This window comes from Botrytis sinoallii (assembly GCF_014898435.1).
Source record: "Botrytis sinoallii strain Bc 23 chromosome Unknown BSIN_007, whole genome shotgun sequence".
In the NCBI taxonomy this organism is placed as follows: Eukaryota; Fungi; Ascomycota; class Leotiomycetes; order Helotiales; family Sclerotiniaceae; genus Botrytis; species Botrytis sinoallii.
The window spans coordinates 2,537,781-2,561,298 of NW_024066034.1; the positions used below are offsets into that span (position 1 = coordinate 2,537,781).

Below are 23,518 nucleotides of genomic sequence, written 5' to 3' on the forward strand. Positions count from 1 at the left end.
ATTTTGAATATCACTCAATCTCAAAGACATTCACTGGTTTAAGTGGCTCATGGGATTAATGAGGCAATTCTATTATTCATGCTGACGACCCGTGGACATGTCAACCAACGACATTCGGTCCCGACCACTGGAATCGGTTCAAATAAATCGGTTTGGGAAACCGGTATATCTGTGGATGACCATCATTCGTGGATGCATATCAAATCGAGCTAGAATAACAGGTAAATCGGTACCCACTTTCGGGCCACTCCTCTTTTGGGCTATCTTAAAAAAGCTCATTGCAAGAAGGGATCTCTCTTATTTATCTTTAATAACTTCACAATGTTTAAATTAAATTGATTTAAAATTTGATATATTATTATTTACATTATATTTAAGATATATATTGAACTTGATATTAATTTAGCTTTATATGTAATAGTGAATAGATATTCAATTCAATAAACTACTTTGGATTATAGGATTCCAAGGATTACTCTTCAAATCATATAAATAATCATTTATTTTATAAAAAAGGTATACAATATATATAAAAGATAATCCTGATACAAAAAAAATGATTAGCAGATTAAATATTAATCCAAAAGTCTTTAGATACTAATCCTATATATTAGCAAATTCGGGAAATTAGGAAGCATCTTTTTGATATTAGAAAAAGTAATTCTATATTTGAAAAACAATAGATTACAAACTTTTTTTAAAAGAAATCTAAAGATTAGAATTAAAAGATAAATTAGAATCGATTCAGTATATATCAAAAGTATACTATCAATATTATTAGTAATAATTCCTAAAGTTGGATTTGTCTTCAATTTGTTATATTAAACCTCAGCACTAATATAATATGGATAAAGCAGATATACAAAAAGACCAGGAACTAAATGGACTAATTCTAGGAAGCTCAGAATATCGTTTTATTCAGAAAAAGGAGCCTAGTTTTAGAGCTTGGATATCACTTATAGAGTGCATCTCAGCTATAGGGAGAGCTCTTGATCTTTTTATTATATTGAAGGGAAAATCAGTATAACAATAATGGTTTCTGGTTGATTTAAAGCTTTATAAAGAATAGCATTTTATTGTTATAGATAATAAATGGACTACAAATGATATTGCCCTAGAATAACTTAAAAAGGTCTTTATATTTTAGATAGCCCCCCCCTCACCGGATAAGTCAAAACTCCTTATATTGAATAAGCATAGAAATCATAAAACTACTGAATTTATATATAAATGCTTTAAGCACAATATACACCTCTTATTCCTTCCACCATATATATATCACACATCCTACAGCCTTTTGATTTATTCATATTCTCATCTCTCAAAAGAATATACAGGCATTACCTTAATAAATTGACTTCTTTATCAAATTCTAAAGCAATTGGAAAGACTAATTTCCTTATATACTATCAGAAAGCATGACTGGATAGTTTAACAGAATATAATATACTATCTAAATAGAAAGCTTTAGATTTATAACCTCTAAACCACACTAAGCCTATTATATCCAGATTGTTGCTTGAGAATAGCAATAAGGAAGTTATGAATCAGAATTTATATTCTGATAATAATCCTGTACATCAATAAAATAAGGAATCCACAATTTCAACTTTTAAAATACCTTGAAAAACTAATGATTTAAAATCATATTCGTATATATTCCTTCAAAGCGAAGAGATCGATCTCTATACTCGCCACCAACTTTTAGAAAAATTATTAAGGAATTTGACATTAAAGATTATGAAATTCTGCAATCTGAATATCGAATAAAGCAATTAAAACATCAATTAAAGTAAATCGTTTCTAAAAAAAAACACAAAATGAAAACTAATTCAAATTCAAAGTTTTCTAAAATTAAAGAGATTAGAAAAACACAAATTGCAGCGGGAGATTGTAAAATTGATATAGGAAATACTAATAATGATAATAAAAGTGTAGTCTTAAGTATTTATTATAATGCCGAGTAATTGTTGAATAAATGATATTTTAAAACTATATAATATGAATTTTTAAGGTGGCCCAAAAGAGGGGTGGCCCGAAAGTGGGGTACCCGACTTATCCATCTTGTCAGAACCAACATGTGGAGTTGTGGGTTTTATGTAAGCTTTCCATAACGACCATTATCCTCAAGAGTGGGCGCACTCTTCCACAAGCATCGACTTGTATCGGGCCATTCTATTGACCAGCAATAAGCAGTTTGTCAAAACTGATCGCCGGCGGAAGATTGATGAAGATGGAATGAAGTGTCGTCCGTACCTAGGTATCGATAGTTGTCAATTCTAACATTCTTGGAAAGATATCAGTCAACATGAGGTCTGTGCGCAAAACCGCTCGTATTTCACATCAATATGTTAGAGTCAATGTAAGGTGAAGACTAGTATATAATAGGTGCAGATAAATTATAGGACTTTTCATTAATTCCTTCAAAACCTCTTTTCGAAGCTATACATAACGTAGTTTATCAGTGCGTGCACCATATCAGTACGTGCACCACTTCAAAATTATACTAAAATCAGGGTTTTTTTAATATTTGTATTTTAATAATTAATCATTATTTTCGAAAAGAAGAAAATATTTGATAAAAATTATAATTCAAATATTCAGAAATATAATTTTTATATAAATATTTTCATTATATTTTAAGAAAGATTGAAATTGTCACGATTTTCGTTACAAAAAAACTTTTTTTAAAATAACTATTATATTAAATCAAATTTCTAATAATTGATTAGAAATTCTTATTGTTTATATAAATAACTATAAAGTTTTTTAAGAAAAATTAAATTATATTAATAAATAAAGAAAGTGCACGGTTATGCACAGACGAATTTTGTATGTAAAATGAGTGGTGCACGTACTGATATGGTACACGCACTGATAAACTACGTTATATGAAAACTTTTCAGTTTCGGAATAATGGTTGCTCGATGCCGATCTCACATCGATGCTCGTAATATAATATATTTACATTTCCTAATATCTATCTCTTATATAAAGAATAACAATCATATATAATAATTACAATACTCCTATAATACATAATCCAACCTAAAATGAATATAATTATCAAAACAGATATATAATAAATATAAAACTAAAACTATTATAGCCTCCTAAAAATATATTTAAATAATTTTTTTAAAATTATTTACTAAATAAATTTAATAAAAGTATAAGATTACTAAAAAATAAATAATTACTTAACAAATAAAGTATAATTAAAACATTTTCCAATATGTTTCAAATAATTCAAAAATGTTGAATTAAACACTTGAAGATGTTAAATCAATTTTTCATAGGTATATATACACATACATACATACATACATACATACATACATACATACATACAATCCCCTCTAATTTCACCATCACGGATATATCTACCTAGGTGTCTAATACTAGATATATACTAAATACTCATCCTCATCATCATCATCAAATCTCAGATATTATTCCATTCTACTCTACCCTACTCTACTCTACATCCCTCATTTCGCCTCGTTGATGAGTATCTTATCATATTATATTGTATCATATCATATCATATCGAATTATATCGAATAAAATTTAAAGATCCATCCATACATATAATCCAGTCTCAGTATCAGCCTCAGCCTCAGTCTCAGTCTCAATCTCAGGACTTCGAGACATCAAGTATCTTATCTTGATATTCAAGAAACAAGCAATAAAGACACTAACTAGACTTCTGCCTATCCGATTCCCCTCACCTCTCAAACTCTCAAACTCCCAACTTTCGATTCCCGTACAGAACTCACCCGAGAGGACACAACACCAACTTCTCCATTCCATTCACCAATCCCCATCTCCAAAACCCCCTCATCAGCATTCCCCTTCACTCCTCCCCACTCCTCCCCTCTCTTCTCCTCTCCCTCAATCCCCAAATCCCTCCTCCGAACCCCCCACCCCCCTCTCCACCCCACCCACCCCTTCTCCCACGGCCCCCTCAAAAAAACAAACTCCCAGTCCCACCCCCACAAACCCCACCCCCGCACTCCCACTCACCACCCAGCCTCCTCTCGCATACAAGCGATTCCCCACCGCCGTCCCAGTCAAACTGCCCCAAAAAAACCATCACCATATACGCCGTATTAACTCTATTCCTCGCCTTTGGATCAATCTCATAAATGGCGCTCCGATTTGCAATCTGCGCTGTCTGGATCCCGAGATCCATGAAGATGGCTTGGAGAATCGGACCCGCGAGGGTGAATTCGCCAATATAAGTACCGATGACGACGCCGATGAGACAGTAGAGGAGACCGAGGATGACGCTGAAGAGGGGGATGAATTTATCGATGATGAGACGGGAGTAGATGGGGCCGAGGATGAAGGTGGCGATGCCGATGAGGGCGAAGAGACCAATGGGAACGGGGGAGAAGGAGTAGGGAGGGGAGGAGAGGAGGAATGTGAGGGTTGTCCAGTAAGAGGTGAAGATTGTAGAGGTGCAGAAGCCGATGAGAGATGCTTGGACTAGGAGGGGGTGTTTGAAGAGTAAGCGGAGGATACTTAGTAGGTGGGAGAAATAGTTGAAAGATCCGGGGTTGGTGCTTGGGTAATCTGGCATAAAAAGAAAGAGAAGGATGAAGATGAGATATTGGACGCCGAAGGAAAACCACTGAGGGATTGTTAGTGAATACGATAAGCGATGTGTGGGAGGGGATCCTACATAGATGGTTCGCCAAGTAGTATATTGTGTCAGAATACCCGAAAGTAAACGAGCGATCAGCAAACCAAGTAGTAGACCAGAAGAAACAATAGCCAAACAAGTTGCTCTACGATTTGGCGGTGCTAGATCCCCTACTAAAGGAAGCATAAGTTGTGGAGTAACCGTAGTAAGTGCTGTGATGAAAGATATTCCAACAAACACGGGAAACGAGTTGGTGATGCATAAACCAAGCCACTATTATGATTAACCTCAGCATAAGAGCACATTGAGAATTCATTCCTCATTATGAAGATTATTTATAAAAGTCTTTTCAAGTAAACGTACCAGAGTCGCAGTAAAAAATACCAATGATAGTACAAATGCACGTCTCTTGAAGATGTCTCCCAGAGGACATAGAAGCAACAGTCCAGATGCATAGCCTGCTTGCATTACCGTAGGAATAATTGATACACGTTCATTGGTGACATTGAATTCGGCCGCTAGGATATTGAGGATAGGGTGACTATAATAAAGATTTGCCACCGTGAAAGTACACGCCTATGAAAAATGTATCAGCAAGATTACAAGACCATAAGCTCTCATTGAGAAATCAAGAAGAAAAACTCACAAAAGCAAAAAGCAAATTCATCCACAAACTGAATTTTGGCGGGTCATCTACATCATATCGACATCTCTTCGGCGTATAAGTAACCACACTCCAACAAAACTTCATGATCCTATTCTCCTTAATCATAGAGAATCTCTTTTTCTTTTCTTCTTCAATGGTGTAATTAATTGAAGTGGATTCTTGAGAATAATCCATTTCTTTCCCATCTTTCACCGTCTCATTATCGTTCGTTTGCGGTAATGGCGGGGTCCGTTCGATGATGAGATCGGAGGTCCGAATCATGTTTTCTGTTTGGATGTGAAGATAAGATAGTTGAAGAAAGAATGCTTATATCATCTTCATAGCACTACTCGACAATAATATTAAGATTCTATCAATTGAATTAGTGACTAATATATTTAGCACCAAAATACTAGTGTGAAGAAGCTCATGAGAGTAAGAAATACTGTTGTCTAGTTATGAAGTAGAGTTTCGATACGAGTACCAAAGAAATCGTAAAGTCAGTCCGTGTGTTATCGGTGCAAAACTATGATGAACATGGATTGATGAATTAAGCTTTAATTCTTACATCTTCATTGGCGATTGACATTGAAGACGGAAGTCGGCTTCCGAGCTGCGGTTGAGCGTTTGAAAATCACGGATTATAAATCCCTCCTCTCCCCTGTCAGAAGCGACTCTCTTCAATTAACCAGAAAAAAGGACTGTCAAACCGTACAAACAATCAAAAGTTGTCAAATTTGTTAATTTGATGAAAGCGCAGGAAATATATGGGTGTACATACTTCGAAATTTTATCAACCTCGGGGGAATTATTTTCTTCCAGATAGTTGACGAAAAGCATCGTATCCTCCTTAACCAAAGCCTTTCTCTCCCTTTCCTATTTCGTCTCCTTTCTTTCACCTCCTGTTCATGATACTCTAGATAGCATGTGCCGCAATATAAAAGCAATGACAAGTTCTCCCCGCAGTATCGTCATTGGGCAACTGTCAAAATGTCAACTTATTCGAAGTGGGTAACTCGTAGGTGCAAATAGTTAGTGCCAATACCTACTTGAAGTTTGGCAGTTCAACTATGATCAGAGCTTTGCTCTTGGTCTTTCTCTTTCGCCTCGCCCTTCCTTCATCCCCTCCTCAACCCTTGTCCATAATCGCCTAGACAACATGATCTTTCATATATTAAGAACAAAAGGTTAATACGCACAAGGTATGTGTTGATATAAACATGTTTCAGTTATGCCAATCTGGGGAAAGAATGTTAGTGTGTGGGGAACCTCACCTAGGTAGTGCTAGATAGCGGCTTAATGATGCATAAACTTGTGATTAATGGCACACGCGGCAGACTTCTTTTCATTAAATTGGTCGCAATTGTTATCCGACCAGTATTTTCATCCCTGACTAAAAGCATCGCATAATTTTCTTAAGAAACAGAGAATTTGCGATTGACAAAAAGAGATAAACGATGTGCCGGACTGCTGAAGATCAATTTGATGGTTTTCCCATCGTCATATAATGACGAAAAGGAAAGAGGTAGGTTTCTGTCGCATATTGAGAGAAAATCCCAATTCGTCAGCTCTGAGGAAAATCGTAGATCACGAAACAATCATAACATCGGCCTCATCTAACATCGAGATGGTAGACTTCATTGCCAACGAAGAACATGATGGCTTTACAATGAAGGTCTTTCGGAAGGGAGGTTCAAAATATGACCGATAATATAATGTCTGAATCCAGTGACTGTTTCGCGCAATTGGAAGATTATTATATCGCGGTGGGCAAAGGGGGATGTGGTTCGGATTGCGAGCCGGATGTGAAATGACGACTTTGAAGGATCAAATCATGATAAACTCAATGAATATCACAATTGACCATCTCGAAAACTCTCGACAAATCAAGGATGATCGACCCATGATTGACAACAAAAGACAAGACACTTCGAACACAAAAGCAATAGACGTTGAGATGCAGAGTGAAACACTCGTTCACAACAATCACACCAAGGAGATGAACTACACATCATTGGTCTCAATCAGGCTATCTTCGGATTTCGGTTCGAGTAAAACCAAACAAACGATCGTGCATCCCTCCCCGCAATCAACTCATTTTGCAGTCCTAAATCCCTCTTCTAACATTTTCCCTTCCCTCTGCGTCTCCGGTTTTCTTTGCTGTTCACCCCTACGTCCGTCCACCCATGCAGCCGCCATCTTCAGACAGCAAGATAGAATGGGATTTGACAAATCTCGCAAATAATATTGAAACCAAAATTAGTGCAGCAGTGAATAACAAAGTTGGGAACAATACCACAAAGCCGAATATATTCACCAGGTCAAATAAGATTATTTAGCCAAAGACAAAGTTGTTCTAGGAATTTTCGAATGAACATCTTTGAATGATACCTTGCTGGGAATTGTTGAGAAAGGAGTTAAGAGGGTGCGGTGTTGTAATTTGAATGGTATGGGGGTAACTTTGTGAAAAGAAAACTGCGAATACAGGAGGCGTACTGAGAATATGACTTGCCAGGAGAAAGCGAAGAATAGGAGTGGAAGCAAAGTGATCTGAGTATAAAAACTTATTTGGACCAACTGCTCAGGAGACTTCTTTATTGATTACCCTTGGCTATTAACTCTTCGTATGATAAGGAGACCTTGACCTGTGCTTGAGTCATTTCAGGCGAAACTTCTTAATTTGGTGCTCTCATTCATACGTGACCTTAAGTCAGTCAATGGGATAAGTTGTAAGAATTCAGGAGACTCCCCCTTGATACTTGAACTTGTCTAAGAAAGAGGCCTCGCTAGAAATTGAGTTCACTCAAATTAATACCTCGTACTCAGGTCCACACGAGCCCGAGGTATAATTGAAGGACAGTCAAGATGAATGAGAAGAACAAAGTCTCCAATTCCAAAACACTTTCAAGATTGAAATGATGCCCAAGAGCTTTGCTCATCGCCAAAAGGCAATTTCAATTTCAAAAACCTCCTAATCATGTGTTCGTAGATCACATGTGGGTCTTGGCACTCGTTCGTCTCTATCGAGGAGTTCAACATTTTTGACTCACCGTTGACGAATGAACGAAGATTACGCCGAACATCCGGAGCTACCGGTCCCGAACAAAAAAACCAAGTGTCGCTAATTTTCAATCGTTACCATTGTTTTTCTGTCATAGAGACACAGTAAAGTGGTCAGTGGTGAGTCTGTGACTGTAAGTCTTGAGGAAGAGCCCGACGAAACTAAGATGGTATCCAGCTAAACGGAAATGGTCCGTTGAGCTAGCCTTTTAGTCAATTGGGACGAGCTTCTTGATTCGGAGGAAAAGAAAATAGTAGTCCGTGAACTTGAAAGAGGTTTCTTAGGATAGCTTGGATGGTTTGAGATGAATGATATTGTTATGCAGATTGTTTGACGATCGGTGTAGATTTGGCGAGCGTTAAGTTAACCGTGTAAGGAAAAGGAGAAACGGGTATTGGCTAGAAATGAAGGAAAGCATGATGTTTGTGAAGAAGTGAAGCTTGGGTGGAGCAGCAGGAGCTTCAAAGGGAAGGAGTTTGAAGAAGCGATGGTACACAATGTTTCGATAGGTACTAGGGTAGCATAAAATAGAGAGAAGACAGCAGAGGACCATGAATTATACTAGGGATTATATCATGTATTTGATAACGTAAATACTGTAAAGATATTTGAAGAATTCCCATTCCCATTCACTGATAACAAAATAAGGAAGGGTCGTATTTGATGACATTGCATCCCTTTGTGCATTGATTTGTACCCTTTGTGACTTTGACTTTGACTTTGTACTTACTAGAGTCTTGTGTTGTACCTTTGAAGAGATCTCGGATGTAAACAGAGAAAAAGGTGTAACTGTCGCGAAGAAGTGGATAATTTCCATCTAACCCAATCTATATTAGCGTCGAGTAGCCACAATTACCGTGAGCAGCTTCCCGGTTGCTTCAGTGAAAATACAATCAAGGTACATATTGCTCTTGAACCAATCACCATGGATGCTGAGACGATGCTGAATACAGAGTACAGATTCTATCAGATCCGATCATCAGAGCGAAGCGAAGAAGCCTCCACGGCAGTGGCCCAGCGGAGCGTCATCAAGCTGATCACTCACTCACTCACTCACTCACTCACTCACTTACCATTTCACATTCATCAAACATCAAACACCAACGACTTCAATCGAGAGAGGAAGAAATGCTGGTAAGACCAAACGCTTTTTAGGGCGGGCGATTAATCATTTCCGATAAGAATGGAAGGAAAAATGACTTATTAGGTGGAAAGTAGATACTAGATGGACTTGGGTTGTTCATGTTCCAATCAGTCAGTCCACTTTAACTCATACGGGCAATCAATTGAATCCTTGTAGAATGAAAAGAACAAGCTTTTTAGCGTCTCAAATCAGGAACGATTTGGTTGCGATGGGAATTTTAAGTGATAAAAATGCGATAAGAAGGGAGGAAGGGGGAGGAAGGGGGAGGAAGGGAAGGGAAGGGAAGGGAAGGGAAGGGTAGAGAAGGGTGGATGAAGGGTGGATGAAGTGAACGGAGGAAAGGGAAGAAAGGGAAGAAAGGGAAGAAACTTCAAGAAAGGAAAGAAAAAGTTGCAAAGTAATTTCATTTTTGACCAGGTCACGGATCTCAAGACTCCATTTTACCATTTTGCTCCGAAGGCAATACTCAATTGAGTTTAGTACCAAGAATGAACCCCCTTGATGAAAAAAAAGGAATGAGATGAGGGGGAGTATTATATATTATTGTGTACTTAATTGTAACTTTGATAGTATCTATTACCTAGTAGTATTGAATAAGTCGGTACCGAAAAAGAAGATATAACTAGGTAGGTATTAGTAATAGAGAAGACGACGACGACGACGACGAGAGTAAGGTCAAACAAAATACGAGAAAGGAGACTCACAAGTCAAGAAAGTGTGTACTCCGTACCCGTACCGACCTACCCGTACCGACCTACCCAGGTCGTACCAGTAATATTAAAAATCTCAAGCCAGCGACGACAATGACAACAATGACAACAATGACAACAATACGAGTTTCATCTCTCATTGGTTGATTGGCTGATTGGATCAAAGGTGAAGAACGTGTGACCGTACCTAGTAGGAGATAAGCTTGGCAACATATCTGGTACGCCAGACAGGTACCAAAAGTCATTCAAGTCATCAAAATCATCAAAGTCAACAGCAAAAAACAGTCCAACCACTCCAACCACTCAAACTAATGCAATACATGAGCAAGGATTGACGTGGAGAGAATCCGGATAGATTGACGAGCTAACCTTATCTCAGTTAGTCGTCTGATATAGTCCATTGATTCGTCCTCACCTCACCAATGGATCCACCGTCTAACCCAATGCGATCATGGCTTTCCCGCTTTCCACCTGGTATTCTTCGATGGTAACCTCTTTGGGATCTTTTTGCCTTTTGAATTTTGCCATTGGTACTTTTGCCTAGTACTTTTGCCTAGTACTTTTGCCTAGTACTTGCCTAATAAATTACGACTAGGTAGAGGGTACTAGATACTTTTATTCACTTTCACTCACCTCTTTGCATTTCCTACCACGCGAGCCAGTGGCCAATACATTTTCACGATAAATTCTAAAATCAAATACTGCACCCCAACCACCTTCTCTAATTAATCGATTAATAAATAATAAATTCTATCGCCAATTCCTCTTCCTGTTCCTGTTCCCTTCCTCCTCCTCCATCTTTTTCTAACAAATCTCAACAATCCATATTCTCTCCCCATCATCGTCCAATAAAAAGATCTCCGAATAACTTCAATCTCTCCATCTTCAACCCTTCCACGAATACTTAATAATCAACTTTCTTCACTCTCAACAAAATCCCACCACCTTCCACCAAGATGTTTATCAAGTCAATCGTCGGTCTTAGCATCGTTGCTCTCGTTGCAGCTCAATCTTCCAACGATACTATTCCACCAAGCTCTATTGACGCCGTTACCAGATGTATGTTCTCTTGTGATCTATGCCATGAAGAATTAAGGTATACTGATAACAAACCACAGCTCAATGGTGTACCGCCGAGATCAACACTTGTGGCACTTTATGTAGTGGTGCAGTCGATGCCAATTCCTGTGACACTGTAAGTAAAATTCATTCTTACTAGAATTCTTGCTCGATCTTCAGTTGAATGATTCACACATACTGACTTGACATTCTTTTCAGGATTCCTTGAACTACACCTGCACATGTTCTTCCAACGGATCCACTCCAGGTCTTCAATACTACAAACAAACCATGCCAACCTACATTTGCGAAACCGTTTTCGCCAACTGCATTGCCGCAGGTGAGAACGATGCCGCCGCTCAAAAGCTTTGCAGGGAGACCGAAGCAAAGAATTGCGGTCAATTGGATCCAGATAACTACACCGCCCCTGCCACCACTTCCGCAAGTTCGACCACCTCTGCAACCGCCACTAGTACTTCCGCTGCATCCGCTACCAGCGCTTCTGCCGCCGCTACCTCTTCTGCCGCCGCCTCAGCTTTGAACATTGGTAGTGAATATGGTACCGGTATCTTCGCGGCAGGTGTTGCTGCTGTCTTTGGTCTGATGCTTTAAAAAGGAAGTTCGGACGATAGATTTGGGAATAATGACCATAATCTTTGTATCTTTACAAAGAGCATGAGATTTTTTTGAATCATCCGATGGTGATTATGTGTATAATTTTTACGCTTCCACCTCATTGTTTTTGTTTTTAGCGCGTGTTTTTGTTGTCCCTTTTCTTTTTCTGATTAGCATTGGTGTTTATGGCTCGTGGTTTTCACGTTTCTACATCGATGTATATCCATTAAATGTCTTCGAAGGCATGTGTGAAGTGGCTGAGCTGCTGGTTTTATTATAGCAGATATTTTAATAACGGTCAAGGGGGGATGATTAATGATTGAGATGAGATTGGAGAATGGTAGCTGATTGAGCTCGACTTCACTACATACCATATTCATATACTGGCGTAGCATAGCATAGTATATACAATAATGCGATTGTGCGTGTCAGAAAACTTTTGATTATCTTTTGCTTTGAGTGAGATTATATTTTGTTTATTCTACGAGGGATCAATGTGGGATTGTGATGATGGCGGCAAACAAGTGTTTCAGCAAAATCTCAATGAAATCTCGAGATATGCTTTCTATTGGTTTCTTTGTTCTTAGACAAGCTATCCTCACAGACATTATGTGAGTGAAGGGGAGGAAGAGTTAGGTTAACGGGGTATACTGTTTCAATTACCATTGATAATTACCATTACAATTACCATTAAGGATTTATATGTATATCCATATACATATCATATATACAGATATGTATGATTCCGTAGGTAGGTAGGGTAGGTAGGGAGTCAAATTGGATTTTACTATCTATCTAGGTATGTTTTGAATAAATGAATGAATAGATGGATGGATGGATGGATGGATGGATGGATGGATAGATGAATGGATGGATGAATGGATGGATGGATGGGTTTTGATATTTTCTTTGATTGGAGGGTTGGAGAATGGGAGGATGGGAGAATGGGATGACAGAATGGGGGGTGGGAAGGTGAGGATGGGAGAATGGGAGAGTTGTAGTTTGGTGTCATGAAATGATTGATTCTTGAGGGAGCTGGGAGGGGAGAGGGAGGGGGAGAGGGAGGTGGAGGGGGAGGTGGATGTTTTGGTATTTATGTATTTATGTGTATATATATGTGTGTGTATATATATAGAGCGGTGGGTTTGAGGTTGGATTTGAGGTTGGGTTTGGGTTGGGTTTGGGTTTGAGGTTTGGTTTGGTTGTTGGAAGGGAGAGGGAGAGGGAGAGGAGCTGTGAGCTGTGAGCTGTGAGTTGTGAGCTGTGAGCTGTGAGTTGTGAGTTGTGAGTTGTGAGTTGTGAGTTGTTGGATTTTGGGGGATAGGGAGTGAGGGAATGAGGGAGTGAGGGAAGATGAAATAAGGAAATGAAAGAATGAGGAAATGAGGGAGTGAGGGAAGATGAGGGGATGAGGGGACTGAGGGCCTGCGGGACGTTGTTGAGTTGTTGAGTTGTGGATTTTGAGAGCTAGGGCTAAGAACTAGATAGATGGATTTGGGAAGGGAAGGGAAGGGAAGACAAGGATATGATTAAGATAAAAGAGAAAAGGGCGAAAGTTAGAGCCGGGAAGAAAAGGAAAGGAAGGGAAAGGAAGGGAAAGGAAAGGAAAGGAAAGGAAAGGAAAGGAAAGGAAAGGAAAGGAAAGGAAAGGAAAAGGAGGAAGGAAAGAAAGGAAAGGAAAGGAAGGAAAGGAAAGGAAAGGAAAGGAAAAGGAAAGGAAAGGAAAGGAAAGGAAAGGAAAGGAAAGGAAAGGAAAGGAAAAGGAAAGGAAAGGAAAGGAAAGGAGGAGAATCGAATATGAGGGGTTGTTTGTGCGGAGTTGTTGAAGAGATGGAGATTGTTTGTGAGTTTTGAGTTATTAGGGATGGAGGTATTAGGGATTGAGAGATGGAGAGATGGGGAATGAGGGGTAGGGAATGAGGGAAGGAGATGAGGGAAGGAAAGGGAAGATGAAGGTGTGGTTTGATTATGGGAGTGGTTTGTTGTGAGTTTCTTGGTTGTTCGATTATTGGGTTATTGGGTTATTAGTTTTGCGCGATTCTTAAGGGGTTGAGGGAATTGGGAAGGAAGGAAGGGGGGGGAGGGGAATGCGGAGGGCGAGAGGGCGAGAGGGAGAGAGGGGCGCGAGGAGGAGAGGGAGAGGGAGAGAGGAGAGCGGGCGAGCGGGAGAGAGGGAGGAGGCGAGGGAGAGGAGGGAGAGGGCGGGAGGAGCTGCGGGGTAGGGTTGAAATATTTCGTGGTTTTAAATATTGAATGATTGAATGATTGTGATAGGTTAAGGAGAGGATTCAAAAGGAATGAGAATTATTTGTGAGGAGTTGGATTAAATGTTGGGAGTTTGTTATGCAGGTTTTGATCGGTATTGGATTGGGGATGGGAGAGATTGGATGGAGATGGAGGGAACGGATCTGAATTGATTTCGGGAAGGAATTCTTGGGGAAGAAGAATTGAATGTGGGGGTTGTTTGTGGGGAAGTTGCTGAAGAGATGGGAGATTGTTTGGTGTGGGATGGAGTTGAGTTGTTTGATGAATCAGGATGCGGGAAGTGAAGCGAGAAGGGAAAGAGGGATGAGTATTTGTTTGTGGGGGATGAAGAGAGATTTGAAGGTTTGGTTGGAATAGTTTCATTTTCGATAAGTTGGGTGATTTCTTCCCGGATTTATTGTCTCTTTAAAAGGGATTGATGAGCAAGATTGAATTCTTTGGTTGATGTCTTTGTCCATTGACAATAGAAGTTATCCATCTTCCTCTAGTGAGTGATAGATCTTCTTCCTACTAATACCTTTGTCTATCAACAAGGAATATTTATCTATCTTTCATCTCGTTTTCTCTCTCTTTCAACCTTCATTCATCTCTTTACCCTCTTCACAAACCATTGTCTTCATCATCTTTATTCGAGTACTTAAGCTCTCACTGTCCCCCTTCCTTCACTCAAGAATTCAGGAAAACTCCACAACAGTCATTCTATTATATCTTTCTATCAATCGAACTGATATCTAAACACTATAACTAAAATTTCCAGTAGCTGGTCTATTCTACATTTTACAATTCGTACTAGTAAGTTCACATTCTAGTTCATCTACTCACATTACACTAGGTATAGATATACACGATCAATAGATTGATCACTACAAAACATACACATATATAGAGATATATAAACAAAGCAAAAATGAATATCGTACACGTCCCCAAGAAGACCCCGGTGTCACCCGACACCCCCTCCTTTGGAATCGAATTCGAATTCCTCATCGCCGTTCTCGCTAAACCCTCTATCGAAAACCCCAACCCCTCTGATCCACGGACCGTCTACTTCCCCTCGACCCCCCAAGATAACGCACCAGCCTACTTCCAAATCCCCGTCGGAAAAGAAAACTGGGCCAACGAATGGTCCATCTACGCACCACATCAAACGCACTCTCACCTCCATTGGTCTCCCCACCGAGCCCGAAAAAGCCCATTCCAATTTCGCCATGTGGGAAATAACTCGAGACGGCTCCATCACGCCTCCCAAACCCCCTCATCATCGCCACAAAAAAGCCTACGCCGATTGGCAAGCTTACACCTATTACCCCATCGAAGTCCGCACTCCCGCATACTACTACTGCGAAGATGCGCTCCGAGGACATTGCCGATTTCTGTAAAATCATGCGCAAAAACTACCCTCGTCACCGTCAACAAATCATGCGGTCTTCACGTCCACGTCGGCTACGGAACGCAGGGATTTACCCTCCCGCACCTCCGTCGTCTGGGCGCTATGATCCAAGCCTTCGAACCGCAATTCGATTCCATTCATCCGGAACATCGTATCGATTCCCGAAACGATCATTGTGTCTCTTTCCGCGGAAACACGTATTTCCAGTGGAAATACAAGCAGGATTTTAAATCGATCCCCGCGCGTGCTCAAAACCATCGCGACGCTGCTAGCGTGCGAAAGCAGAGATGCTTTTCGTACGTGTGTAGCGAGTGAGGGGGCCGCAGGTGCGCATTCGTTTGTGGGACATAAGACGGCGTGGAATTTTGATCGCATGGGAACGGAGACGAGACCGCGCGACAGGGTTTTACCGGATACGATCGAGTTTCGCGGACATGAGGCGTCGTTGGATGCGGAGGTTGTGGGGAATTGGGTGAGGGTTTTGGTGGGGTTGGTTGAGTACTCGAGGAGTCCTGACCCTTGGGGGTTTGGGGAGTTGCTTTCGAGAGTTAAGGGGGAGAAATGGGAGAGAGGGGAGAGGAATCAGAGGATTACTGGGAGAGGAAGATATGAACCCGGTGGGGTTATGTATAGACCTGTTTTTGGAGAGGAGTGGTGTGGCTTGGTGGATTTACTGAGAGTTTTGAAACTAGAGGGCCCAGCACTGTACTATGAGAATAGAAAAGGTAGGTGGTTGGAAAATGGAGCTTATAATCATTGGTATACGCAGGCTCCGAGCGAGTATGTTATACCTATTGATGAGGATCATAATGATAACGACAACGACGATAATAATGATGATAATGATAATGGAGAAGACGATCAATCTTCACCTTCACCAAAATCATCTTCGGGTTCGAAATCCAGTCGTTTCGATCCTTTCAATCCTAATCCTATTACTCTCGAAAAACCGGTTGAGAAACCTGAAGAGAAGAAACCAGAAGCTGTGGTAGCAACACCAATTGATCTATCACAACTCGACATCGACGTCGGATTTTCCGATCCTTCTTTTTCTCCTTCCACAAAGGTAAGTCATCCCCAACCCCCACCCGAACCCTCATCAGCAAAACCATCTAGCAAAAAATCCGACTCTCCAGAATCTTTTCCTACGCGTCCGAACCCTGGAGTGGCAATCGAGATACCCATTTCTGATGTTTCCCCCGAGAAACCAGATGTCGCGGAACCAGATACCACTACCTCGAAACCGAAACCTACTCCCACCCCGCACACCGGATTCCGAGTCCCTTCTTCTTCTTCCTCTTCAAGTACTAATTCTAGCACCGAATCGGTTTCCCCCACTTTATCTCACTATGAACGCGAAGCCGCCAAGGCTCGCGCGTTTACGGCGAAATTTTGGGAGGAGGAAAATAAGAGAGGGAAAGCAGAGGCGGTGAAGAAGGAAGAGGAGAGAAAACGAGCGTTTGAAGAGAAGGTGGAAAAAAATAGAAAAAAGAGTAGCATGGATATCGGAAGCGAGAGAGACCCGAGCGATAGAAGCGCGGGCTCCAAACCCGAGTTTACGGACTTGGGGCCGCAGGAAGAAGAATTGTGGAAGCCAGAGGGATGGAGAGGCGTAGATGGAGAAGAGATAAGCGAAGAGACGAAAGTCCTCGAAGAAGAGAGGAAACGTGCGGAAGAGCAAACACGCCAGGAAGAATTAATCCGTAATCTCAAACCCGGGATTGGATATCTCAAAACCGGTTCGTCATCCTCCTCTCCGCGCTCTCCCCGGCGCTGTCAAATTCACCAAACGCACTCAAGACCAACACTCGCATCTCCTTCAAGGAACCACCCCTGAAGAAATCGAAGCCCTCGCCCCCAACACATCCAACTTCCTCGGACGTCCCTTCCACCGCCTCTTCCGCGCGCCCTCTACCCCCTTCCTCGAATACGCCCCTTCAGGCGCAGGAATGGATCCTAATCGCAACCCGTACCCGGGCCCCGTCCCCTTCATCAACGAGTACTACGCCGCCGCCCTAACAGACGCCCTCGAAAGCACCATCGGCGAACCCTGGAGCGAGGACCACGAGCTACTCACTCGCTCCGCAGGCCTCGCACGCATGCTGCGCGGCCGCCAATTCTACGAAGTGTCGCCGACCATCAAAAAACGTCTCTTGGGATATAATTTCACCATCGATCATCGCAACCGCGGGACGAAACTCCAAGGACTTTTTCCCGCGCGCGCGCACAACGTTGAGGAATTCGAAGCGGCCGAAGATCGCTGGTGGCGCGGCCAACTCGCCGAAGGGGAGATTGTGAGACTGGAAAGATTGGCGGCGAGTTCCGATGAGGGTGTTGCGCTGACGGCGCTGGAGATGCTGGAGCTCTGGCGGAGAGGTGATTCTCAGTATCTGTATGAGCCGGAGGGTGTGCAGAATCCTTTTTCGGCGGCTGTGAGAACTCAGGTGCAGGTCGAGGAGGATGTTAGTCCCGGGGAGGTGGTGTTCGGTCCCGAGACGGATCCGAATGCGATTGTACCGGCTAGAGATCCGAGGATAGCGGAGAGAAGGAGGTTTAGGGATATATTTGAGGCGGATGAGAGAGCGAGGAGAAAGTTGGAGGAGGAGGAGGAGGAGGAGATGGAGAAGGAAATGGAGCGGATAGAGGCGGAGAAGAAGAGGAGGATGGAGTTTGCTATTGCGAAGATTTTGAAGGCAAGAGAGGAGGCTGCGGAGAAGAAGAGGAAGGATGAAGAGGAGGAGGAGGAAGAGGAGGAAGAAGAGGAGGAGGAGGAAGAAGAAGAGGAAGAAGAAGAGGAGGGAGAAGAGGAAGATACAACTAGAGCGGCCCCGGAGCCGGAAAATAGTTGGCAGAGAGGTGATGAGGGAGGGTTCGGAACGGTTTAGATTTAGGTGGGTAAGAGGTAGGTTTTTTTATTTCTTATTTCTATCTATTTGTTTACTCGTACTTGAATTTCCTTACTTTATATCTCTTTCGAATCTCTCTCGAATCTATTTCCTTTTGTCAAATTCTCTCATGTCAAACTTCCTCATGTCAAATCCCCTTACAATTTCAAATCCCCTTACAAAAAAACAAAAAAAAATACAATTAACTAAAATAAATCAAAATAATATCGCGACGTGATGAATTGTAAAGACAACAGTGATAAATACAAATATGATATATGAAGTTTGAGGATTTCCTTCTCTGAGTATATAGTAGACACGTATAAGTTAGAATAAATGACCACTATTAGATACTCTAAACCCTTGGTTTGCAGTATTATAGTGAGCGACATAAATGATGAAAAGGACATATTAAGAGCCATACTTTAGTATCTATTATAGGCACCCAGACTTGCTACTTGCATTACCTAAATCAAAATCCATTACCCTCATCATAATCCCCCCCTACAGTTTTATTTCAATAATCACAAATAAAGATTTCCACACTTACTCTTCAACAATGCATCCCGTATGTGTTATCTACGTATGCTGACCTCAAAATCATCATATCGATTATAAGTCCCCGCTATGCCGCAACCCCGCATCACGATTACCAGGTTCGCATGAGGAATGACGGAGGAGGCTCATAAGACAGGGATTGAATCGAATGTAGGGATCTACATGTGATGGAATTTAAGGTTATTTCCACCACGTATGAAAGATAGATAAGATGATAGGCTATGAATAGAGGAAGCGTTGGCTAGATTTTAATTTTTAAGACATTATTTCTCTATAGATGGATTGATCGGATGGATGGCTTCGCGGGTAGAAGATGGATGGGTAAGATAAAGTTGGATGGCGAAAAGAGGCGAGAGGAGATGGATGAATGGAGCTATTCACGAATTCGAATCACCCATTCAGTAATTTAACCATTGTATACATATGAGCCATAAAAGTTCCACCAAAGAAGGAATATATATATTCATGCTATCCAGAAAAGAAAGATAGATAGACATAAATTTCCGTGAAGAACAAAACATCGCTTCCTCCGAACCCACACCCAACTGCCAGACTCCAACTACAATCTACTCACTCCAAACTATCAATTCCAATTCCAATTTCAATCACCTACACCTACACCTACACCCATACAATCTGCATCTTCGCATGACTACTCGCAAGGAATCTCCATCAAAGACGCCAGATACTTAACCAGACTTATACAATGTAATCAAAGTAGGATAAACATTGATATTCGCACTATACACCGCTTGACTCTGTCCATTTCTCGTAATCATATTCGTGGTGCCAACAGTAGCTAAGGTGTAGATGTTGACATTTGAGATTGTGCCTTCGAGACTGAAAATATTGCTTTGACAATTTTCGGGGCCACCGGCGTTGGAGCAAGCTGTGAGGTTTTAGTATGCATACATATGGTATGGTTCATGAGAGTAAAGGGTGAAGTTTAGTAGAAGACATACTGGTAGAATAATTATCAAAGAATGAGTAAAGTCCCGCTCCATATATAAGAATGTCATGAGAATTGATGATTCTCAAGCCCCAAGCTGCAGCACAGTTGCCGGAAGAACCCGCACAAGAGGTACTAAAGTTAGGATCATTGAGGGATGAAACAAGGCTAAAGGGTGCCGGGGCAAGTGGTTGTGGTTGATAGTATCTAAATGTTATTAGTCAAGATGATACAAACAATGGTTTAAGAATCTTACGGTGTTTCGGTCTGGAGAAAACCAGCAAATATGTTCTTTGTGTTGGCGAATTGATATTGGTACAAAGTGAAATGCTCAACTCCAGTACCCCAACTGCCAATTGTTAGCAAGTCTCCATGTCATTTCCAGAAAGATAAACTTACAGCCAGATTTGTCCAGCAGTACTCTCGATATATAGACCTCTTCCTGCATAGATGTCGAGTTGTCTCAAAGATTGATCATCAAAATCATGATCAGCAGTCCAAATCCATGAATTTTCTATGTACAAGCCACTGGCACCTGCTGTAATATGCATACCCATATAAGCAGCAATGCAATTCGAATTGATCGTGGTAGTGGCTGGATTTTTCTCGCATTGAGCAACTTGTAGGTTCGATCCTGTGAAACCACCAATTCGTGTGTGTACGTCCCACATTCCAGATGGTGTTGAACCGGAATTCGCGAGGTTCCATTCGATCAACGTTGCACCAGCTTGTTGGCCTTGTGTTGAAACCAAACAATCACTCCATTCGACATGTCCCGTTTGACCAGCTGTTCCAACTCGTACGACGGGTTGTGGACTATTCATATTATTGAAGAAACTGCCACTTGACAAGATGGTTGAATATGATTCGCCTACAATTTTTGAACCAGGAGGAATTGTTATTGTGCTTGTCACTTTGTAAGTACCTGCATCTATGAAAAAGACATTCCCAGCGCTTGCTGCATTGTTGATTCCGCGTTGCAATGCAACGGTATCATCGGTCATACCATCTCCAACTGCACCATTTGCCCTTGCGCTCGTGAATGATGAGACTGACAAGCCATTGTACTGAGGTTTCGATTGAGTGTAATATTTGTTTCCACTGAGTAGAGATGCGGGTCGACTGTTTGGAGTGATGGCGCCTTGGAAATCAGAGTGACCGCTAGGAACATATTGGCGGCCTTGACCCCACCCAGCAATGGTCGTGCTTCCACTTGTACCAGCTAATATCGTCGATCCACCACTCAAAGTGACGGCTGTGGGAACATTACTGAGTGCCACATTTTCAAGTATGAGACTACCAGCTGTGTCCGGTGTCGCATTGGGTGTGTAAGCAGTTATGATTCCGATCGGAGTGTTGGTAATTGAGCTGTCAATTAAGATAACAGATCCCACATTTTGGGCACTTGAACCTCCTGCCGATATGTCAATTCCTTTTTGACAATTGTTGATGCTGATGCCGTGGAACAACCATCCCCAATCCCAAAACATGCTAATAGCTGTAACACAGTTATTAAAAACCAAGTTTCGCATGGTAAATTGCTGGTTCCCAATGGCAGCACCAACAAGACCGCCGTTGAAGGTAACATCAACCAAAAGTCCAGCAGAACCTTTTCTATCATTAGCATGGAACTACCTAGATTTTCTTTTGTACTTACCACTTTCACAGAAGAGACCAGTATGTTGAGTTCCTGGAGCAGAGCTCATTTGAAACACAACATTTTGTAAACTTGTTGCTTGGGAAGTTGGCCAATGCAGACCTGTAGCTGTGGTTGCAGCTGGAATGCTAGTCATATCAAAGATTATGTTGCGAATTTGCCTCAAGAATACATTGGTGGAGCCCCAATTAAGGACGGGGGAGTAGTATGGATTTGCATCGATCAAACCGAAACCAACAAAATTAGGCGTGGCTTTAAGAGTCGGCAAGCTGTTTGGGTTACCGATGATTTGAGTGAAGTAGTAGTCTATTATCGATGATGATATCAAGTAGGTTCCAGATGGGAAATAGACAACTGCGGGTGTAGTTGATGTCGAGGAACATCCTTGACCACATCTTCCACCGGCACTAATAGCCGCATTGATAGCCGCAGTATCATCGGTCACACCATCACCTAGATATTGTTAGCAAGGACCCTCGGTGACTGGATAAACTTGCCTTTTGCTCCATAATCTTTCACGTTGCGATAAACTTGATATCCTGAAGGACCCCATGCGGATTTTCCTTGATGTGAGATTTGTTCGTACCAATAAGGGGTCGCACGAGGAATGATCTGGGACATGTCTTCCTTTGCTGAGATGGCTGCCGTGTCGGAGTGCTTTCCTTTGTTGTGCACATATGGTGCGAACTTGTTCATGACCTTCGTCACTACCTTTTCGACTTGAGGTATCTTGAACTGCATACATGATGACTGAAGCACCAGGGAAAGCAAGACTACGCTTTTGATCAAGTTCACCATGATGAAGGCTTGAATTGTGTAGTGAAAAATTGAGATAGAGAGAAGATTTGAGGTTGATCAATTGGAAATTACCGATCATTTATATACAAAATATTGAGTGTGCTTACATGTACCCAGATGCACCATTTTTGTGGTTTGTCCAAAAGGAGAAGACGAAGCCGCTGCAAGAGTAAGAGCTTAGTTTAATCTGTATTAGTTAGAGCATTATTGAGACACTTCTGTATATTTTCCGGCCTTTCTCAAGGACATTATCACGAGCTTCCTTACAAGATTTTCTGTACGACGGGAGCGTCTTGTACAATTTCGGACCCCATCAGTAACATGTGAGGATTTCCAGCCTCATGATCATTTAACATGAGATGTGGTTGATATTAGCTTGTGCTTAATGCGGATTAGGAAAATCTGGGATTCGGATTAATCCAACAAGCGGGCCCAATGATGTGGCATTCTGGATAAAATGCTCCGAGTCACTGCCGAAAAATGGCCTTGTGAGCAGAATTCGACCAAGCGGAAAATCAATCCCATACAACAAAAATCTAGATTCATCATGACAAGAGAATTTAAGGCAATTCTGACAACTAAAGCCACGAGCGAGCCCATACAAAGACGGAAGGAGATTTTAAATTTACCACGTGTAAGATAAATTTAAGGATGTTCTTACATAGCAAGATTTTCTGAATTTGGTAACGGCCGTTCTCCGGTCCGACCTATAGTCGTACAAACTACCACGGGCCTGGCTAAACTTGTGGTTCGCATGTATTCTGTAGACTCTGCATATTTTCTCTGCAAGTTCTGCATATTCTGCATGCTCTTTATGGCGGGGTAAGAATCTGGGGATGTTGGGGATGGTGGCTTGTGGGGAAGCTCGTGATCACCCCAAAATGACAACTATGCCGTAATTGGGTTACAACCAAAGTAATATTAAAGATGCAGCTACAAGGTTTGACAAGATTCGTGAGATGTCGCCAATCTTCTCCAGCCTGCCCTGAAAGCCATAGAAGCCAAAGAAACATGAGTATACCAGGATATGAGATTTGCCGAATCTGAATATCATTGGGTTTTAGCCCTTGAGGCAAGTAAGTTTTGTAGAACGCGAAAATTCTACCAGATCACATTCCACCCTGCGCAGATTT

General features: G+C 41.5%; 4 protein-coding genes across 4 annotated transcripts; 2 read left to right on the plus strand and 2 right to left on the minus strand.

Annotated features, from left to right (window-relative positions):
• Positions 1 to 3,734: 3,734 nt before the first annotated feature.
• EAF02_005070 (uncharacterized protein) lies at positions 3,735 to 5,724 on the minus strand (the record flags this gene model as incomplete). Its single annotated transcript, XM_038901118.1, is given in 5 exon segments — positions 3,735 to 3,966; positions 3,978 to 4,636; positions 4,688 to 4,921; positions 5,012 to 5,224; positions 5,295 to 5,724. The coding sequence occupies 5 exon segments, from the start codon at positions 5,574 to 5,576 to the stop codon at positions 3,735 to 3,737; spliced, it is 1,620 nt and encodes a 539-aa protein (XP_038759630.1). The 5' UTR covers positions 5,577 to 5,724.
• A 5,441-nt stretch (positions 5,725 to 11,165) lies between these two features.
• On the plus strand, positions 11,166 to 11,880 carry EAF02_005071 (uncharacterized protein; the record flags this gene model as incomplete). The annotated part of the gene is made up of 3 exons (XM_038901119.1): positions 11,166 to 11,268; positions 11,328 to 11,404; positions 11,488 to 11,880. 3 exons carry the CDS (start codon positions 11,166 to 11,168, stop codon positions 11,878 to 11,880), a joined length of 573 nt encoding a protein of 190 aa, XP_038759631.1.
• Positions 11,881 to 15,055: 3,175 nt separating this feature from the next.
• Positions 15,056 to 18,423, plus strand: EAF02_005072 (uncharacterized protein; the record flags this gene model as incomplete). The annotated part of the gene is made up of 4 exons (XM_038901120.1): positions 15,056 to 15,735; positions 15,761 to 16,565; positions 16,605 to 17,277; positions 17,339 to 18,423. The coding sequence occupies 4 exons, from the start codon at positions 15,056 to 15,058 to the stop codon at positions 18,421 to 18,423; spliced, it is 3,243 nt and encodes a 1,080-aa protein (XP_038759632.1).
• Positions 18,424 to 19,670: 1,247 nt separating this feature from the next.
• On the minus strand, positions 19,671 to 22,385 carry EAF02_005073 (uncharacterized protein; the record flags this gene model as incomplete). The annotated part of the gene is made up of 6 exons (XM_038901121.1): positions 19,671 to 19,870; positions 19,944 to 20,137; positions 20,187 to 20,279; positions 20,330 to 21,539; positions 21,588 to 22,040; positions 22,085 to 22,385. 6 exons carry the CDS (start codon positions 22,383 to 22,385, stop codon positions 19,671 to 19,673), a joined length of 2,451 nt encoding a protein of 816 aa, XP_038759633.1.
• Positions 22,386 to 23,518: the final 1,133 nt, after the last annotated feature.